Source organism: Natator depressus, chromosome 7, assembly GCF_965152275.1.
Source record: "Natator depressus isolate rNatDep1 chromosome 7, rNatDep2.hap1, whole genome shotgun sequence".
Classification (NCBI taxonomy): Eukaryota; Metazoa; Chordata; order Testudines; family Cheloniidae; genus Natator; species Natator depressus.
The window spans coordinates 87,422,534-87,437,749 of NC_134240.1; the positions used below are offsets into that span (position 1 = coordinate 87,422,534).

At 41.8% G+C, this 15,216-nt stretch overlaps 1 protein-coding gene across 1 annotated transcript in view; it reads left to right on the forward strand.

The window, feature by feature from the left end:
- Positions 1-15,216, forward strand: part of PCDH15 (protocadherin related 15) — a 1,310,198-nt gene that overhangs the window by 1,110,619 nt on the left and 184,363 nt on the right. Inside the window, exon 23 of the mRNA XM_074958998.1 lies at positions 9,053-9,169. Coding sequence (XP_074815099.1) covers positions 9,053-9,169 — 117 coding nt within the window. The remainder of the gene's footprint in view (positions 1-9,052; positions 9,170-15,216) is intronic.

Below are 15,216 nucleotides of genomic sequence, written 5' to 3' on the forward strand. Positions count from 1 at the left end.
ACCTCCTTCCCCACGGCCCCTGGTGAAGGGGCATGCTGGGGCAGTTGTGGGGTGTGTCTGGAGTATGCTTCATTCCAGCTATCCCTACCTGGCTCATGGTCCCTTGAAGCCATGATTCCTTGAGAGCTTCTGCATGCTCAGCCCTTTTGAAAATCAGGCCACTTCATTTATGTGCCTAAATCTGGAGTCAAGAGTGTAAGTTAAGCACCTAGTCTTTGGCCCAGATTTGCAGTGTTAGAAATGAAGACTATGCTCAACTCCCATGTTTAAACAAAAATCAGAGGCAGACTGCATTAAACATATTGACATTTTTCACCAGAAATAATAATAATAATAATAATAAAAAAACCAGTGCTTTTTCTTTTACAACATCATTGATGCTTTTTAGTGTTTATAAATGCAAAGGACAAATAGTATTAACTATACCAAGTTATAATGTAGGGAGAGACTGAAGTTTTACGATACATCACTGTCAATACAGACAAAGAAACTGTGAAAATAATAAATTGCTGTAAAGAGTCAGTTTCTTCTGAAAAGGAACCTTATTAGAATAAGAAAAACAGTATTATCACTAAAGCTGCTTCTCTCTCTCTCCTTCACATGAAGAGTTTCTGCCTAGAACTTCTGCCAACTACTTACTGCCTTGATTTGTGCCACAAATTTAAAGAAAAGTACACATACTCTCACACCCATTGTTCCACTGCTGGACCTTTCTTGAGTACACACTGTCAATTATGCTGAATGATAAGAAACACTATAGTGATTTTTATGTGGCTATCAATTATTTTTTATTTTAACCTAAACCCCAAACTGGAAGCCTTGTGTCTAATGTAAAATGAGCAGGCAGATTTGGCTGCTGAAAAGTGTGGGGGAGAGGGATAACCCTTTTTCTTATCTGTCCATAAATCACCAAAATATCTTGATGCCAAGTGGGAGAGGACATTTTATTCAGCACAAACATGTGAGATTTACTAGGAAAAGTTCTTGTGTAAAGTTTGTCTTGGTGGAAAGGCAGTTTTAGGACAAAGTCCCTCTGCCTTACTATTGACTTTATATGCATATTTGTTTGATACTGATTCAAATACCTTAGAAAAATAAATATATAAATATGGTTTCCTTATCATTTCCCATAGCAGTGGTTGTTCTGTATCATCCTTAAACAGGATTTCTCTTTCTGACATTTCTATTTTAAGTCTCTGATTTTCAGTCACTAAGGACACATAAGAACATACAGAAGATGACAAAAACTTTCAGAGAATGCTGAACTTGTCATGTATTATTTGAAAACAATAGAGATGTTTTAAAGCAACATTGTTATTATGGTTGACAGATCCAGATATGATTTTCCAAACTAAAAAAAAGGCTTCTCTTACGTGTGTAGCTTACCTTAAATATTCCATAAATATACCCAAAAGATTATTAGGCCTCTGAAACAAAGCCCGTCTTCCAGTGAAAGGGTAGAATCCTTCCCTGTGCTGCAAAGGAGCAGTTGATGTGTTTGTGTGGAGCCGAACACAGTATAGGGAGTGTCTTTTCCTCCCTACTCTCTAACCGACACAAACAGCAGGGTAAAATCTATGCCTACCGCTCCACAGAGCACTAGGTAAAGAGGATGAGCTACCATGCCAGCCAGCATGCCATGTTTTAGAAGCCAGCTGGATATGTATTACTCAGGGCCTATGCTGCTAGTTCTCTTTTAACCCTTAACATTTTACATTCAGCTATACTTGTTCGCAGCATTCCGCACTGCCCGCAATCTCAAAGGTAGGAGGAAGGGGGTATTTTTCTGGACTAGAGTATTGGCTCTTTTAAGAGTACCCCATCCCTCTGGACCTGAGAGAAGGGGATGACTCACCTGAGCTGGTGCATGGGCTAGTGCTGTTCAGTTAAGCTGCTGACCTCCTGCTCATCCTCCCTCGTCCAGAATCTCTGTTAACCACAAAAAAAAAAGTGATATATATTCAACTAACAATCAAATATGTCACATAGGCAAGTTTTATGAGAAGTCTGGGGATTAACCTTTGCTCTCTGAGGGACTAAATATAACAATCACATAGGGTCACCAAAAAGAATGGTTAAAATCTGTACTACTTAAAGGGTTGGGCAAAATCTCAGAATTTTGTAGCATGAGGAATGCACCTACAGGAGTCAGTAACAGCTATATATGGCAGTGTATTGTAAAGTATCTACTGAAGGAATAAGTTTATTCAGTCAAGAGTCTGGACTCACTTTGTTTCAGGGTCTGCTCTGACTCATCTGCTGATGGTCTTTGAAAGAAACAAGACTATAAATTATTTTACTGGTATTTTCAAAGACAAGAACTTCTGAACAACGACCACTGTGGAATTCTGTTCTGGATTTCATCAACTACAATGCAATCCAGATATAATCCAAATTCGTAGCAGGTGGTCCTCCAAAATATAAGAGATTTACTGTGGAGGCAGATGTGCCAAGTTCTTATTCAAACTAATTAAGGCTGTGAATTTTGCAAGGATGCACTTTCTAAGCTAATGAGGTTTGCAGTCCTGCGGGCGTCTAGAGCCAGATACACTGGGAAAGCAGTTTTCTTGACACTTTGGCACCCCTGCTTCTGGTATTGGTGAAATGTGAACGTGCAGATGCATGTGAAAATGTAAAATAAGGTTGAAAGCTGAACTTTCACCTGCTGAATTAAAAAAATAATCGGGCTGGGTTTGATTTGGGAGATGGTTTGGGTTTGGTTTTATTTTATGGGAAATGGTTTACTTGTCTCTCGTCTATGTCTCTGGTAAGTTTCAAAGAGGGAGCAGGAGTGGGGGACACCGAAATGTCTATGCCTCTATGTCACTCTCACAGATCTTGGGAGACAGGCCAGTCCTTGCTTACAGACAGCCCCCCAACCTGAAGCAAATACTCACCAGCAACCACACAACAGAACCACTAACCTAGGAACCTATCCTTGCAACAAAGCCCGTTGCCAGCTGCGTCCACCTATCTATTCAGGGGACACCATCATAGGGCCTAATCACATCAGCCACACTATCAGAGGCTCATTCACCTGCACATCTACCAATGTGATATATGCCATCATGTGTCAGCAATGCCCCTCTGCCATGTACATTGGTCAAACTGGACAGTCTCTACGTAAAAGAATAAATGGACCCAAATCAGACGCTCAAAACATTCAAACATTCAAAAACCAGTCGGAGAACACTTCAATCTCTCTGATCACTCGATTACAGACCTAAAAGTGGCAATACTTCAACAAAAAAACTTCAAGAACAGACTCCAACGAGAGACTGCTGAATTGGAATTAATTTGCAAACTGGATACAATTAACTTAGGCTTGAATAAAGACTGGGAATGGACGGGTCATTACACAAAGTAAAACTATTTCCCCCCCCCCCACCCCCCACTGTTCCTCAGACTTTCTTGTCAACCGCTGGAAATGGCCCACCTTGATTATCACTACAAAAGGTGCTCCTCCCGCCCCGCTCCCGCCCGCCCCCCCCCCCCGCTCTGCTTCTGGTAATAGCTCACCTTAAGTGATCACTCTGGTTACAGTGTGTATGGTAACACCCATTGTTTCATGTTCTCTATGTATATAAATCTCCCCGCTGTATTTTCCACTGAATGCATCCGATGAAGTGAGCTGTAGCTCATGAAAGCTTCTGCTCAAATAAATTTGTTAGTCTCTAAGGTGCCACAAGTACTCCTTTTTCTTTTTGCGAATACAGACTAACACGGCTGCTACTCTGAAACATGTCAAATATATTCTTTCAAATATACAATGGATCCAGTTTTCTTCTGCTCTATGGCCCCCTTGTTGCAATTCAGTGTAAAGGGGTCATTAAAGAAGTAGAAATGTCTGCTGGACAATATACCCACAGAGGTGCTGCCATGGAGTTACTCTAACTTGCACCAAAGTCCAGACCAGGAATAAGGATATTGCAAAGGTGGTCTAAAGCTCCCTTCTACAGTTCCTACACGAAGCACAGGAATAGGGTAACAGAGGATAAGGTTTAATATATTCACCACAACAATTAAAGAAATATGGACAGGAAATGGTTACTGTAATCCATAACCAGATCCATAAATAACATTGCTCAGACTTGAATAGTTGGGACATGACTCCAAATAGCAACAAAAGAACCTCAGTAGGTTCAGATAAGCACAAAAAAGCTTGGATGCTCACTGGAATTAAAACAACTTTTTCCTCAGATTTCCAGTACGGTGGTATTGTGAGATTCCAGGGTTGTAGCTGAGAGACCACCATGGAACAAATATGAGCAGATTTTGGAAAAATCACAAGATCTATTCAAGTAGCATCACTATTAGTGAAAATGCCATCAGACTGATCTGAGTTTTTTTAAAAAAATATTTAACCACCGATCTATCTAATCAGATAGAGGGGGATTTGAATTGCAATCCCAATATGAGAAAAAGTTATTTAACTATGTGTGAGAGGCCCGTTTGGCCATCCTGTACTTAAACCTTTATAAATGCAAGTAGTAGATTTAATTTCATTGGAGAGCTCATGATGAAGGTTCCTTTCAAAGTATTGAAAAAGTTGTACTTTTCTTTCTTTAAAGAGATACTTTACATATAGTTTAGACCTTCTCATCCCCATTGGCATGTGTAGTCTCATTCATATTCACTAATCAAGAGTCAAATACACAATGAATGCAGAAGTCAGCTTTGTTTGCATGCAGTGGATGACTGTCTTAATCTCTTTGTGAAGTAGGAGTTTACATTCACTTATTTCATGCTTCTTCGGTTTGCGTTGTCCATGAATGTGATTGTTTGCCAGCAAACACTGAGAACATTAAGTAAACTGTGTAGGTTAAAGACAGTGAAAGAAAAGGAGTAACAAATAAAACCAGGAAAGGAAAAATTGCAAAAGACTTTTTGCTGTATTGTATTATTTAATAATTATTGCAGTTAGAACCCTTCAGGAGATGATTTTTAAAAATCACCAAAGTGAAGTACAAATCCAGAACTGTTTTGGCATGAAAAATCTGTCCCTTCTGACATTTTTCCACTTAAAAGAAAATGTATTATTGGCATCAGAACTACCCTGCGAGCACAAAGGAAAATATGTGCAGTTTCAGATAAATCCTGCCCTTAGGGAGGTGATTTGCAGGTCTGTGTAAGTGTCCAAGAGCCTTGACTCCAAATCCATAGAAAGTGTTTCCTCTTTGTTTTGCTTTCTGTGTGTGTATATGTCTCTCTCCCAAACATGGCATCATACCTCTCCCAAGCCAATGACAGTACAGAAGCATTAACTTTTAAAACTACAGTTTGTCCTTAACTTAAATAATTTGAGGCAAAGTTAAAGCCATATAATTATAAATAGATAATAATAATTATTAATAAAAAACCCTACCCAAACCTACGTTACTATTATGTTAAGATTGAAAGTTTAAATCTAATGATGTCAAATATGAAAATTAAAAGATGAAGTCTTTCAAAAACAGGACCTCAAACAAGGTTTTTACATCCTGATCTAGCCTCTCAAATAAGTAGGCTGGTTTTCAAAATTGCTGAACACCCAGCGGCTCCCACTGAAGTCGTTAAGAATGTAGAGGTTAAGGAGCTTAACTGGAGGATCCTATTTTTTGAAAACTTTGACCAAGATTTTCATAGTATCATTAACATTTCCTCAATGCAAATGCTATATTTACTTACACATCTAATAGCTAATACTTATGCATCTAATGGATTAATAGACTTTTCTGTGTTTGGATATTTAAACTTATTGATAAATCAGTGCAGCGTTGTTGATGTTGGGTGGGATGTGGGTGGGGTTTTTTTTTGTTTTTTTTTTTACATTTTGAAAATGTCAGTTCCCTGTTCCATGTGTGACGGGTAGACCCCACCACCCCTGCCTTTGGGGAGGCTAGCGCCACGACCCCACCCCTTCCGCACGAGGCCCTGCTCACCGCAGATGGAGCCCCCAGCCCCCCACCCCCCTGTGGCCAGAGAAGCCCCTGGCTGGCTGGAACCCCAAGCCACTCTTCTGCCCCCCTCCCCCCACCGTCACCGCCAGAGGAGCCCCAGGCTGACCCCAGCCAGCCGACCGACCCAAGCCCTGTCCGGAGTAGCTCCAGCCACCCGACTGATCCAAGCCCCGGCCAGAGCAGCCCCAGTCATGCCGGCAGGCCCGGGGCCACAGCATCACCAGCCCAGTGTGGCTGCAACCGCTGCAGCCAGGGAAGGCAGAGCCTTCCCTGACCTACTATACCCACCCCTCATGCCCTTTTCCTAACAATAGGAGGCAAAATTTAGATAAAATTAAAAGAGTTGTATTTAAGATTTGTTTAGCCATTATTTTCCTGGACCTTTGCAACGTGGGTATATCCCCAGGACATGCATATGATCTCCATTGTTACTTGGATTTTTCTCCAGCATGATTGATACTGGGAGTCCTCATCTGGGGTGGGAGGCAGATGGTCACAAGGTCATGACCTGCCCTTCCCTTATTGCTAAATAGGAGGGTTGTTCCAGCAGCAATCCTACTATGGAAGTTGAGCTCCACTGGTATAGACAGTCTTAAACCTGAACTATAAAATTTCTATGGAGCACATAATAGCCGGTACCTAAATCTGTACTTGGGTTAGTTTTAATTTAGACTCTCTGACTGTTTTGGTGCCTCCACCTGTATATGCGATCAGATCACTTCTCTAGCTGAATCCAGCATCTTTTCCCCATGTTTGGGGCAGGAACCATCTTTTTATTCTGTTCTAGATCTTAACGGGGTTTTTTCATAGATATTAAGGTCAGAAGGGACCATTATGATCATCTAGTCCCACCTTCTGCACAACGCAGGCCACAGAATCTTACCCACCCACTCCTGCGAAAAACCTCTCACCTATGTCTGAGCTGTTGAAATCCTCAAATCGTGGTTTAAAGACTTCAAGGAGCAGAGAATCCTCCAGCAAGTGACCCGTGCCCCATGCTACAGAGGAAGGCGAAAAACCTCCAGGGCCTCTTCCAATCTGCCCTGGAGGAAAATTCCTTCCCGACCCCATTGGGCATTTGGCCCCATGTGGACCAGCAGGGAGACTTTATATATCTATTTATGCCCTGACCTGCCAATAGAGATGTATTTCGCATTTGGCCCACAGGCAGGTGGCCAGTTCCCCCTGGAAGTTCACAGCTGGGCCTCATCATTGAGGCTACTCTGAGTTGATATGGATGATGGGGTGTTATATGAGGAGCAAGGGAAGAGTCAATGTTTGGAGCTATGGGCCCATAGGTGGGCAGCCAGTTCCCCTAGAGGTTTGCAGCTGGGCCTTTGGTGCTGAGGCACACCTGAGTTGTCTTGGTAAGAGGAGCATGAAATGATTACTGTACACCAGGGTGAAAATTATTTGGAATTTTGAAACGGGCAGGAGGACTTAATCATCAAGGCACAGAGAGATTTAGGGCAGATCCGGGACCTTTTCCTTGGGCAGACTGTAAACTGGTTTGAAATACTACAGTGGACAGTGTGGTGGGATTCCATCAGGCCTCTGTAGGTTTACAAAGCTGAATTTAGCATCAGGAGAGGGAAGTTGATAATTGCACACCAAAATTTTCATAAATTGGTGCCTACGTTATTCAGGGATGATGGAGTACAGCTCCCCGATCAAGGAGCAGATATATTTTTGGTTTGGGAGGGAATTATTAAGTATTTGGGAACCTGGTGGGCAGTGGGGAGTGGCAGCCAAACTAGTGACAGGTGTCCAGTGCAGGTATTTGTTCTATAGGGGTCTGGCTCCCTGAAAAACTGGAACTGGAAGTGCACTCTGGGGGAAGGCATCCCCTAAAGCAGCTGGGGAATAGGACCAAAGCTACTAACAATCCCCTTTTTTCAGCCCCTGAGCCCTTATGTGAGGGGAGGGTAGTGGATTTGTGGGGGGACTGATGGCCACCTTCCACAAGTAGCTGGAAATGAGTGAGGAGGGAATGATGAGCTGCACTGTACAAGTTATTGCCATTAATTCCGAAACGAGTTAATAAAGTTGCAGACTAATTAAAACCATGTCCTTCACACGTTGGCATTTTTCCTATGCATTTGGGACAATGTGCTCATCTCCATGCTCTCCCTCTTTGATTCTGGTCATTTAAAAAGTTGCACATGTATTTTTTAATGAGTTTAACTCATCTGTTTTCTCTGCAAGTGTAAAAATGTATAAAGCTGTTACTAATACATTCAAATTATGAAAACAGATTTAAAGCAGAAAACAGAAGTTAAATGAAAAATAAAAACGGTGGTTTAAAGTTGCACTTGTTTAGCTTTATTTAATTTTTTTTTAATTAAATTTAGTGGGCCTTGATCCTGATTGTGTTGTTTATGTAGTACATATTTCAGGATAAATCACACAATCAAGGTAAATGATTGTTCCTATTAACAAATTACAGAATTGCTGGAGAGAAGCTTTGAAATGTATTTGGCTTCTGATAGGGCAGTTATTAATGGTCCTTCAGCTGAGCATGGTTGAACTTTGTTTTATATTTTTATTTTCTTTTTACTGCCTTCCTCAATATAATGTACCTTTGCTTCAAAAAAAAAAAAAAAACCCAAAGAGTCTAACATAAATTTTTCCTTCACGATACATAGGTCACTATGAAAATCGTAATTTAGGCTCTCATAAAGTATTTATAGTAAGCTGGTCCTGTATTTTCTTGTCATTCTGTCACATATAGTGTAAAAAACACTTTCAGAAAGAGCAAGCTCATCCAGTTTAGAAAATTAACAAAGACACATTGTGGGACATTGCTTGAAATGTCATAAGAATCTCTGCAGTCCCTGGAAGCTTTATTTACTTGGGTGACAGACTGTTTTCTGAAGTAGAATTACTTTACGTTGATCCCTCACACAATAATATTATATTGAAAATTTGGCATCTTCCTCTTGGGTGCCAGGCTTGTGTGATAGTAATAGAATTGAGAGTATGGAAAGGCTGACAGTGGCAAATGGGTTCTCTAATGGGAAGGGAGTGAATGGGTATAGTTTGAAAAAACAATTGTGGATAGGTCCATAGTCTAGTTTCAACTTGAGAACTAAACTCTTAATTATATTTTGCAGGATATGAATGATTACTCCCCAGTATTTAGCAAAGTTCTCTACAGGGGACTGGTTGCTCCCGATGCAATCAAGGGCACTGTTATCGCTACAGTTTCAGCTGAAGATCAGGATCCTCCGGTAAGCAAATGATTTTGTTAATACACTTCACCCAAGAGGGAAAAATCTTTAACCCTCATATGTGACCTAAACCTCTGAGCAACGAAGGAGATTATTATGAGTCTCGCACAGCAGTAGCTTGCATAAATTTTTTATCCCAGCCTGTCCTTTGTCATCATGGACATAGGCTGCATTTCAAATGATTTTTCCCAGGGCTGACAAATCAACGATACAGCTTCTTTTTGATGGGAAGTTATCCGGCTTCATGGCACAGATGATAAAAAGAATAGGCAGGAAGCAAACCCATGACTGCCTGCATTTGGAACAGCTCTGTGGCTTAAAAAGAAAACAAAACACAACTTTGCAAGCTTGTCATTTCCTTGATTTGCAGTCATTGTGAGTTTCCAATCTATGTGACATACTAGTGTTCAACAAAACAGCACAGTTCATCAATAGCCCTTTTTGGAAATGTAGTATTTGAACTGAGCTTGGTTGATCTGGGGATAAAGTTTATTTCTGCCACTGGTTTCTTATCACTGTTCCCTGGTGAAGCTCTTGATTGACAGAACTGTGCACATTTTTGACTTGTTATCTTTTCTGATGGGTAATATCTATTTGTGTAATCAAGGAGGTTCATGAACACTGGTGACCAAATGATACACTGAAGACAACAAAAGCCAAAGATATTCTGTCAGAAGGGTTTAATTTTGATTGTTAATGTTTAGAATATTAAGGAGAAGAAGAAACACTCCAAATGCTCAAGGAGTGGTGTTCTGAGAGAGTGTTTGCAATGCACATTAAAAGCTAATGCTAATATTTTGACAGAGTTCCACATAAGTCAGTTATAGTTAAATACAGTACATAGGTTTTTTTAACACTGAGAAGCGCTGAAATACTAAGGCTATACTTATATAAGTCATATTTAATATGTACTGACTGTGTTATCCCTTTGCAAAAAATCCAGACACAAAATGGAAAATTGATGTTAATCAGTCTAGCTCCTTTGAAGTTAATTGAGTTAGGATAATTTATACCAGCTGAGGATCTGGCCCATTGTATGTTTAAGATCTGTAAAGAGAGTACTATAAAAATTCAGGTTAATAGTATCAATATTTATTTATTATTACTATGTATTATTTCATTAATGTCATTTCTGTGTTGAACTCTATACAGAACACAGAGAAAGACACAGTCTTGTCTCCTAGGGATCTTACAACATCAGGGAAAGATTTGAGGTTGCATGGAAAGGCTGAAGAGGTGCTAAATACGGGCAGCCATTCTCAGACCCATTGTGCCTTAGCCAGGTGCAATGCCTCCACTAACATAGGGGAGCATAGATCTTAGCAGCTTTTGCTATGCCCTTTCACAGAGGTCAGTGTGCATTTCCCTTTGCCGGCCTAACTCTGGTAGCCATTGTGGATGGGGATTAGGGCAATAGCCCCACCCTCTTATTTCCCCTATAGCTTTCTTTGGTGGTGTCCCAAATGGGGCTAGTGGTTGGAGCAGGAGTCGGGAGCCAGGGACTGGAGTCAAGGATCAGAGATGGAGTCAGGACCCAGGTGTTGAGCCCAGGGTTGGAGTCAGAGGCAGGAGGAAGCAAGGCTGGAGTGGACTGGAACAGGACAAGCTGGATGGCAAGGCTGGAAACAAGGCAGGGGTATGAGTAATTGCAGCTGCTGCTGAGCTTAAAAACAGTCCTGCTGGCTTCTTAAGACAATCAGGCTGGCCAGCCAACTGGGTGGTCCTAACATAACACAGTTTAGCTCATTAATCTGTCTGGAGGACGGGCTGGCTAGTCCTCATGCTCAACTGAAGGAGCACAGTCAGGACAGGTGGAGACTAATACTGCTGTCCATGATGGATTTCTCCAGTTTGTGTGCCTGGGAACACAATGGCTGGTCAGTGTCTGTTCTCTGCCCTGGGGGAGTAAGACTATGCACATTCTAGCCGTAATCAGACATCCAGTGATTTGAGGAGGAATTAATCCTGATGGCTCACACCCCCATCATTTGTTTTCAAGTCATTTTGAAAATTCTACTAAGATGGTATTCTGAAACTTTAATTATTTTAGTGTTCTAAGATTTCCAGCTGAGGTCGATATTGCTTGAAGCTTTGTTGTCATCAGGTATCTCTTTGGTATTCTGTGTATTTGGTATTAAGGACATTAGTGAGGTGTGTGGTTCAGGTGTTCACATTACAAAGGATGTTATTGTAACTTGCAAAGTTTGGCAGTTTCATTAGAAGGTTAGGAGGAATATGGATACAATGAAGCACACACAGTATTTCAAGGAGCTCAGTGAGCAACGCTGGGTGAAACTTGAACAGCGATGGCTCCATTTTGTCCCCTCAGGAATTCCCTGTCACTTAAGGGACTCAGCAAATTGTCTCAATTCAAGAGACGGTATCCTCAAAGTAACCTGCAAATTCTTCACATGTAAAATTTCTACTCGATTTACAATTAGTCATCTCACATTAACCAAATTATCCACCACTGGGAGCAGTTCCACTGTGTATGACTTGTATATGCTATGAGTAAGGCTAAGATTATGTCATGAAGGTGTAACAATGCTGGTTCTGGTGGGACCCAACAGAGAGTGCCAATTCAGGACAAATTGCTTAAAGCAGGACAGTTACAGCCCAAGGCTGGGGTTTCTATGCACACCAAGACGAACCAAACCAGACAGACAGAGGACTTTGGTTTTTCCCCATTGGCTAACCACAAGTCACACAAGCAATTCCCTTAGACACTCCAGTTTCCCAGTATCACCACCAGTGCCACTTGTTATGGGGACGAATGGTTATGAAAACCAATACCCCAGTAAAAGAAAAAAGGTTCTCCTGATCCCAAAGGACCAAGCCACAGACCCAGGTCAATATACAAATCAGGTCTTACCTACAAATCATGCTGTTGGCAATCCTTTAGAGTCTAAAATCTAAAGGTTTATTCATAAAAGGAAAAAGATATAGATGAGAGCTAGAACTGGTTAAATGGAATCAATTCCATACAGTAATGGCAAAGTTCTTGGTTCAGGCTTGCAGCAGTGATAGAATAAACTGCAAGTTCAAATCAAGTCTCTGAAGAACATCCACAGCTGGGATGGGTCTTTCAGTCCTTGGTTCAAAGCTTCAGTTTAGCAAAGTTCCTCCAGAGGTATGAAGCAGGATTGAAGACAAGATGGAGGAGCTGCAGCAGCTTTTTATATTCTCTTGCCATGTGGTCTTTCTTTCTTTGTCCCAAAGACAAGCTGTCCATCACATGGCCTGGAAAAACCTCAGAGTTCTGTCCATAGGCGTGTCCCTGCATACCTTGCTGAATCACAAGGCGTGTCTGCCTTCTCTCAGTGGGTCAGTTGTATAACTGATGGTCCTTAATGGGCCATCAAGCAGGCTAGGCGGACACCAGCTTGTCTGGGGTGTCACCCAGTAGCATAGCGTAAATTTGAAATACAGACAGTATAGAGCCAATATTCATAACTTTAACTACAAAAATGATAGCACACATAACCATAACCAGCAAACCATATCCTGTCTTATTTGATCCCCTTTATACAAGATTTGGTGCCACTACAGGACCTTGGTTGCAACCATGTTCTATATGGTCCCAGTTCAAGTCAATAACGTGACAGTAAGGCTAATATTATATCATGAAGGTCATGAATATCACAGAATCCGTGACTTCCAGAGACCTCTATGACATTTCTGCTTCATCCCTGGGGCGGCAGGGCTGGAGATGTCAGCTGGCAGGGCCCCAGCAACTCCCAGTTACTGCAGGGGGCTTCTGCAGCTCCCAGTTGCTGCCAGGGTACCTGAAGCTCCCAGCCAACAGGGGCATCAGGGTGGACCCCGCAGCTCCCAGCCGCAATCCCTTTGAGCCGCCGTGCATGGTGGGGGGGAGGGCAGCAGCTCTCTCAGCCACTGTGGATGGTGAGGGGGATGCCAGAGTCCCAGCAGGAGTGGGTGCTGGACCCAGGGAGGAGTCATGGGCTTCCACGATTTTTTGTTTATTCCCTGTGACCTGTCTGTGATTTTTACGAAAGACAACCATGACAAAATCTTAGCTTTATCTATGAGGGATGTTACAATTATTTTCTTTGCCTCCTGCACAGCCATAGCTCAAATCTTGATCAATTCCTTAGGTCACAGTCCATGGGCCCTGGATCAGGACTCCTCCACCAGTATGTTAGCCATATTCCCTTCTTGTTTTATTCATTTCAAGTTATCTGTAAATCCAGTGAACTATGTGGACAAGGCCAGGAGAGATGCTATTTAGGAACCACTGTATCAATAGTAGACCTGGATGAAAAATGGATTTTCTGTCCTATGGTAAATTCTGATAGTTCAAAATTTGACTTTGTCCCAAATTTTGATGAAAAGTCAATATATCTCTGAGTTTTTTCACAAAAAGGAATATTCCAAAATATTTCATTTTGATCTTATTGAATCATTTTGTTTCAACTTTATCATTTTGACTGTTATAATAGCATAGAATAGAATAATATAAATATTTAACTGTCATTATCATAATGAGAAGTTTTGATAATTTCCCATGAAAATTTAGATGAAATTGATACATTCCAGAAAAAGGTTTTGATTTTTGCAAATCTGCTTTTCCTATGGAAACGTAGTCTGTCCATAGAAAATTTTTGACCAGCTCTAATGAATAGACATGTACAAAAGAATTCTATAATATATCACCAGACCATAGATAAAGTGGTGATTTGGCAAGATAGTTCACTCCCTCAGAAGGTCCTGAAATCAATTCCAACAGCTACTATTGTCAATGTATTGAGTATTGAAAATGTCATTGTATGCATTTTAGAGAGACAAGATGGGTGAGGTAATAATCTTTCATTGGACCAACTTCTGTTGGCAAGAGACAGAGCTGTTCAGCATAGTTAGAATTGTATGGAGTGGTCAGAAGGTAATAGATGGTGAGACCTTTGGGGATAATGTTTTGTTTCTTGCATTTGCTCAGGAAGTAGAAAAGAAATGAAATATTATCCTCACCAGTTTCACCATCTATAACCCTCTGACCACTACATACAATTCCAAATATGCTGAATAGCTCTGTCTCTCTCACAGCAGTTGGTCTGTGATGAGGTGGTCAGGAGGTCCGCTGCTGGAAGCCTCAGGGTCCTGCCACATTCATCCCAGGAAAGGAGCAGTGGAGCTAAGTCCTCTGAGCAGCCAAGAGAGGCTACAAAGGGCTAGCTAATCAGAGAGGCTGCAAGGAGCAGCCAATCAGTGCCCAAGAGGGCCATATAAAAAGGAGATGCAGAACCAGAGACAGTTCCTTGCACGCACCGGAGGAGTGCAGATGGTGTTCCTGGCTGGCCAAAGGGAACTGCAGTACCATGGACAGCTCAGTGCTGGCAGGGACCAAAGAAGTGACAAAGAGCTCCTTGCTGGCTGCTGGGCCTTAAATATAGGAGAGCCCTGACGTAAGGGTGAAGCATCAGTGAAGGCTAGGGCCTCAGGGAAGTGGCCTAGGGAACTGAAAGCAGTTTCATTAAAGTGACACGGTGGCACATGGCTGCTATTCTTAGGGTCCCTGGGCTGGGACCTGGAGTAGTGGCCAGGCTTGGTCCCCCCTATATGCCACTAGGGAAATGTCCTACAACTGGACAGCGATAGCCCTGAGAAAGGGATCTGAACTGTTCAGAGACCCAGCGAGAGATCTGGGGATAGAACAGACCAAGAGGGCACTGCCTCCTGGGAAGAATACCTGGGGTACTGCCCAATACCAGGGCCAGAACTGTTTAAAGACAGCAGACACACCCAACCACCATTACATAGTCCAATAAAAGATATTACCTCACCCACCTTGTCTCTCTAATATCCTGTGGCCAACACAGCTACAACTACACTTCATACATCATGTGAGTTTATATGACATTTAGCACAACGGAGTCCAGATCTTGACTGTGACCTCTAAAAAGGTCTGTGATAATATAATATAAAACCTCCAACAAAAATTTTCCCCAGTATGCCTTCCTTACAATGCTTTCTCTAATATTTCTTTAAATATCCTCTCTGCTCTGGGGGTGGGGAGTTGCCCACTAAATTCC